General features: G+C 42.2%; 1 protein-coding gene across 1 annotated transcript; it reads right to left on the bottom strand.

The window, feature by feature from the left end:
* LOC112903082 (receptor kinase-like protein Xa21) lies at nt 1-3889 on the bottom strand. The gene is made up of 2 exons (XM_025972297.1): nt 775-3889; nt 1-638 (listed from the first exon to the last, which is right to left on the bottom strand). Exons 1-2 carry the CDS (start codon nt 3824-3826, stop codon nt 262-264), a joined length of 3429 nt encoding a protein of 1142 aa, XP_025828082.1. The 5' UTR covers nt 3827-3889; the 3' UTR covers nt 1-261.
* Between the last annotated feature and the right edge of the window lie 934 nt (nt 3890-4823).

Genomic DNA, 4823 nt, shown 5'->3' on the forward strand with positions numbered 1-4823 from the left:
TTAGGGGAATGGGCTCTCATTGGTAAAATGTAGAAATGGAATTGCATATTTGCGGACTAATGCCCACATGATTCAAAAGACATGGACCTAATCTTTCCGAGTTTGTGGTTACACCATTTTGGTTATGCCTTGATTGATCTTTCGTGGCAAAACAACTACAGCCATGCCCATAAGTCATAAGCCGTAAGCAGAACCAGGCCGTCTAAGAATAGGCTCACTGTCCGCTCTTTAAGTGGGCAACTGGGCCATAAATATCACAGCTTATCTGCTTCCATAATTGTACAATGCAAATAACTCTTCTTTGATAGCCGTGATTTCAGCATAAACATCCTCCATTGTTGGCCGATCTTTTGGTGATATCTTGGAGCATTTTACACCAAGTTTAGCCAATTGCAGGACACAAGTTTGCATTCCAACCATGGCTTGCTCTGCTTCTTCACCTTTATTATACTTGGTGAGACTAGGTTCGACAATCTCACCAATGTCATGTGGAATTGACGACTCCACGAAGTTATGAAGGTCTAAACCATCCTTAAACAAATCATCAGTCGGGTTCTTTCCGGTGACCATCTGTAGAAGAATAATCCCGTAGCTGTAGACGTCACCCTCACATGATAATTTGCACCCCATGCCATACTCTGCAATATTGTGCAAAGTTCCTTAAGAAATGTCCATTTCTTTTTTGAAAATTGGAATAATTATACCAGCACACCATGTATATGGAAATAACACTGAAACATTTTGTATGAATAAAATAAGCATTAGATGTTTTACCTGGTGCAATGTATCCAACAGACCCTTTAGGTCCTGCATTTCTTGACAAATCATTTAAACCTTCTGATGAGTCACAGGAAAGGAATTTTGCAAGGCCAAAGTCACTGAGACATGCAACCATTTCATCATCCAAAAGGACATTGCTTGGTTTCAGATCACAATGTACCACAGGAGGAGTGCATCGATTATGAAGATAGTCTAATGCTGAAGCAATATCCACAGCTACTGTTATTCGTGATCTTAAACTCAATGGTTCTTTGGTGCTTTGTTCGTACCCTTTCGGACGGATCCAGTTTTCCAGGTTACCATTAGCCATGTACTCAAGAATAAGTGCTTTGAATTCATTTCGGGTTGTATCAAAGGTCGAACATAGACTAATCACTCTAATAAGATTACGGTGACGAATGTATCTCAATGCCTCGCATTCGGCTCGGAAGTTATCTGATGCTCCAAATTGGTCAAGCTTGAAGACTTTTATAGCGACTGGGTTTTCCTCAAAATCAAACTGACCTCTGTATACCAATCCAAATCTTCCAGAACCAACAAGATTGGCTGAAGAGAAACCATCAGTTGCTTGAAATATGTCATCATATGAGAAAATCTTGAACTGCTTGAATGATTGGTTGTTGGGTTGTTTAGCTTCCTTATCCTTTTTCAGAATCGTTACTGCAAGACATGCCATGGCAACTACAGCCATAGTAGTAAGTGAAACTACGACAGCTGGAATGTAGGATGTTTTCTTTCTTTTGGGTGCTGATGCTGTGCAAAGTGGTACTTGCAGCATTGGAGAATTTGCACACAAGTTCTTGTTTCCTTTGATGAACAGAGCACTTGAATTGGCAAACACACCACCTTGAGGGACTGGTCCCTCAAGATCATTGAAGGACAGATTGAGAATCTGCAATGAGCTAAAGGACCTGAAAAATTCTGGAATTTGGCCAGACAAGTTGTTTTGGGACAGATCCATCTTGTTAATTCCTCTTAACCTGGTGAAAGATCTTGGTATGCTTCCATTTAGAAAATTTTCCTCCAAGTGCAGAGAATCCAAAAGAACGCACTCACCAAGGGTGGAGGGAATCTGGCCTGATAATTGATTGTTGGACATACTAAGTGAATTCAGATTAATCAGTCTACCAACCTCCATAGGTATGCATCCAGTGAGATGATTATGAGACAAGTCTAGGCCTTCAGAAAGTGTAGTGATGGAAAAGAGCTCCTTTGGAATACTTCCACTGAAGTCATTACAAGAGAGGTTGAGTCTCAGCAAATTTTTGCAACTTGCTAAACTAGATGGTATGTGCCCGATCAAAGAATTTTCTTCTAGATAAAGGTTAGTGAGCTGCTCTAGCTTCCCTAATGATAGTGGAATTTCTCCCGAAAGTTTGTTGTGGGATAAGCTTAGGATGGACAGGTTTTGAAGATTTCGAAGCGAGTCAGGAATATGACCAGAAATTAAGTTTTTATCCATTTGAAGGGCAGTGAGGCTAGTGAGTTCCCCAATCCCTGAAGGTATACCACCAGTCAACTGGTTTTCTATTAGAATAAGTATTTCCAAGCTTTTTGAAAGGTTGGCAACAGAAGTAGGGATTATTCCTTGGAGGTTATTTCGATCCAGCCACAATGTCTCTAATTTGGTGCAATTTGTTAAAGAGGACAAGAAAGTCCAATCTCCGGATTCAAGCCTGTTTGCGCCCAGATCCAGATTAATCAAGTTGCGCAGGGGTCCAAATGAAGGTATAAGACCTGTGAATGCGTTGCTACGAAGATCTAAAACTTCAAGGCTCGAAGCATTGGCCAGTGAGATGGGAATAGATCCTTCAAATCGGTTACCTTCTAGTATCAAATGTGTGAGTCTTGGAAGGGTGTAGCCAATATCAATCGGAATTCTCCCAACGAATTGGTTGGCACCAATGCCAAGATAACTAAGAGACGTAATTGTATAAATTGCAGATGGAACAAGTCCTGACAAGTCATTGTAAGTCAGGTCTATTTCCTGCAAACTACCAATTCTACCCAGGCTCTCTGGAATGCTTCCTTCTAAATTGTTTTGAGCCATTTGTAGCACGTTTAGGGAAGAAAGGTTACCAATAGAGGTAGGGATCTCCCCTGAGAGATTATTTGTGGTTAGGCTAAGGTATTGTAGTGGTGAGAATGTTTGTGAAAAAGGAGGGATAGATCCAGAAAGTTCATTGTGTGAGAGATCTATATAAATAAGTGATGTGCTATTGAACATATCTGGGGGTATTCTTCCGGTGAGGCTATTATTTTGGAGATTGACCCATTTGAGAGACTTACTACTCCCCAAAAGTGTAGGAATGATGCCAGTGAGCTTGTTGCCTGGGATAAATAGTGCAGTAAGGTTGGGAAGCAAACCAAACTGCGAAGGGATGTTGCCATGAAAATTGTTATTGCCGAGAATAATTTGCTGAAGAGCTGAACACTGTGCAAGACTAGGTGGTATTTCACCTTCCAGAGAGTTGCTAACCAGGTCGACAATCTGGAGGCGGGAACAAGATGACATTGTTTCTGGTAACTCACCGCTGAGGGAATTCATACTGAGGTTGAGGTACCTAAGGCGAGTCAAGCGGCCAATTTCAGGCGAGATGTGTCCATTCAGTTGGTTATTTGGCATGTGAATTCTCGTGAGGAAATTGAGGTCGGCGATGCAAGGAAATATTTGGCCAGAGATGTTCAATGATTCCAGGTCCAATGCAATGACTCGCGATGCATGTCGTGCGCTGCATGTCACCCCATACCACTCGCAGAATTTGCGAGATGTATTATTCCTCCATGAGGCTAAGGCTCCTGACGGGTCAGAAAGCTGGGACCGGAGGCAGAGGAGGGCATGCTCATCGGATTCGTTATGGAGTACTGGAGTTGGTTCAGCTAAGGAATTGACATGGCGACCCTTGCTCAAGAAATGGATGAGGATTGGAACAAGTAGGAGTGAGATAGAGAGCTTACGGGTTGCTACATGAGGCATCTTTCTTTCTCCACACGGATGAACACTTGCTAACTTGCTTGCTGCGGTTGATGATGCGCCATAGGACATGTTGAGCTAATGTTGATCTTTCTTCTGCCATCCATATAGGCCACCTAAACCGTGTCTGTTATTGCCAAGACGTATTGCAGTTGTGTTGACCCACAAGTCCTCCTAGTTGTGTTGACCCCACCAACCCTAGGTTGGAAGGTTCGTCTTAGGCTTCGACCGTAGCCACAAATATTCTCATGAGGAGTCTACTTTATTAATCAATATCTTTGACCGTTTGTGACTCCGAAGTCTACTGGTCTGCAATTATTGGTCAGTGTGCACTTGCAGTCTCTATTGTAGTATGCTAGTATTACATAATATATATAACTCCCTTTTTTCAGCATAATCACGCATATGGTTCAGTCTGAATTAGGGGTTCCAAATTCCAAATCCAGCTTTTAAAAAAATTCAAATCCTGGTCAAAACTACTACTAGTAGTACTGCTAGTAGGTTTTCTTTTCAAAACTAGTATTAGCGCGTGGATGCAGAAAGTTTGACCGCAAAAAGTTTCCTAGGACTTCAGGAGTGTATAGTACCTAGGGGTGGTAAAGGGTCTCAAATTTTACCCAGTATAATTTAAGGGCCGAGCTCTGAAAGGGTTAGACTCTAATCTTATAAAATTTTGAGCTAAATATATATAAAAGTCAAATTGAATTGTGAAGAGATCGAGCACTAGGGCCAGATCCAGATCCGTTACCAGATGCAACATTTCCACGCCGGGACCAGTGGGAAGTTGCCTGGAATCGAACTATATATCCAAGGCAGCCTTCTGAGCTTAGCAAAGAAGCAATTTGACACAGTTGCGTCACTAGGCGCGGTTGTCTCCTATGAGTATTATCAAGACGTACGAGTTGAGAGCATGAAAACCGGTGTCTTGAGAACGGTGTGGTGTAAGCTGCTGCAAATATCAGTCCAAAATAGACTTATCAACGAAGCCATCACCGGTTGTCTCTCCATCCATCATGAGCAGGACTTTCTTTTGGTCTTCCCCCCCAAAGGAGATGCTTAACTTTTGCTC

This window comes from Panicum hallii, chromosome 8 (genome assembly GCF_002211085.1).
Source record: "Panicum hallii strain FIL2 chromosome 8, PHallii_v3.1, whole genome shotgun sequence".
NCBI lineage: Eukaryota > Viridiplantae > Streptophyta > Magnoliopsida > Poales > Poaceae > Panicum > Panicum hallii.

Coding starts and splice junctions, on each gene's coding strand:
- LOC112903082 (XM_025972297.1), bottom strand. CDS start 3,826: ATGTCCTATGGCGCATCATCAACCGCAGCAAGCAAGTTAGCAAGTGTT. Junction 639..774: donor TGTTGGATACATTGCACCAG/GTAAAACATCTA, acceptor ACAATATTGCAG/AGTATGGCATGGGGTGCAAA.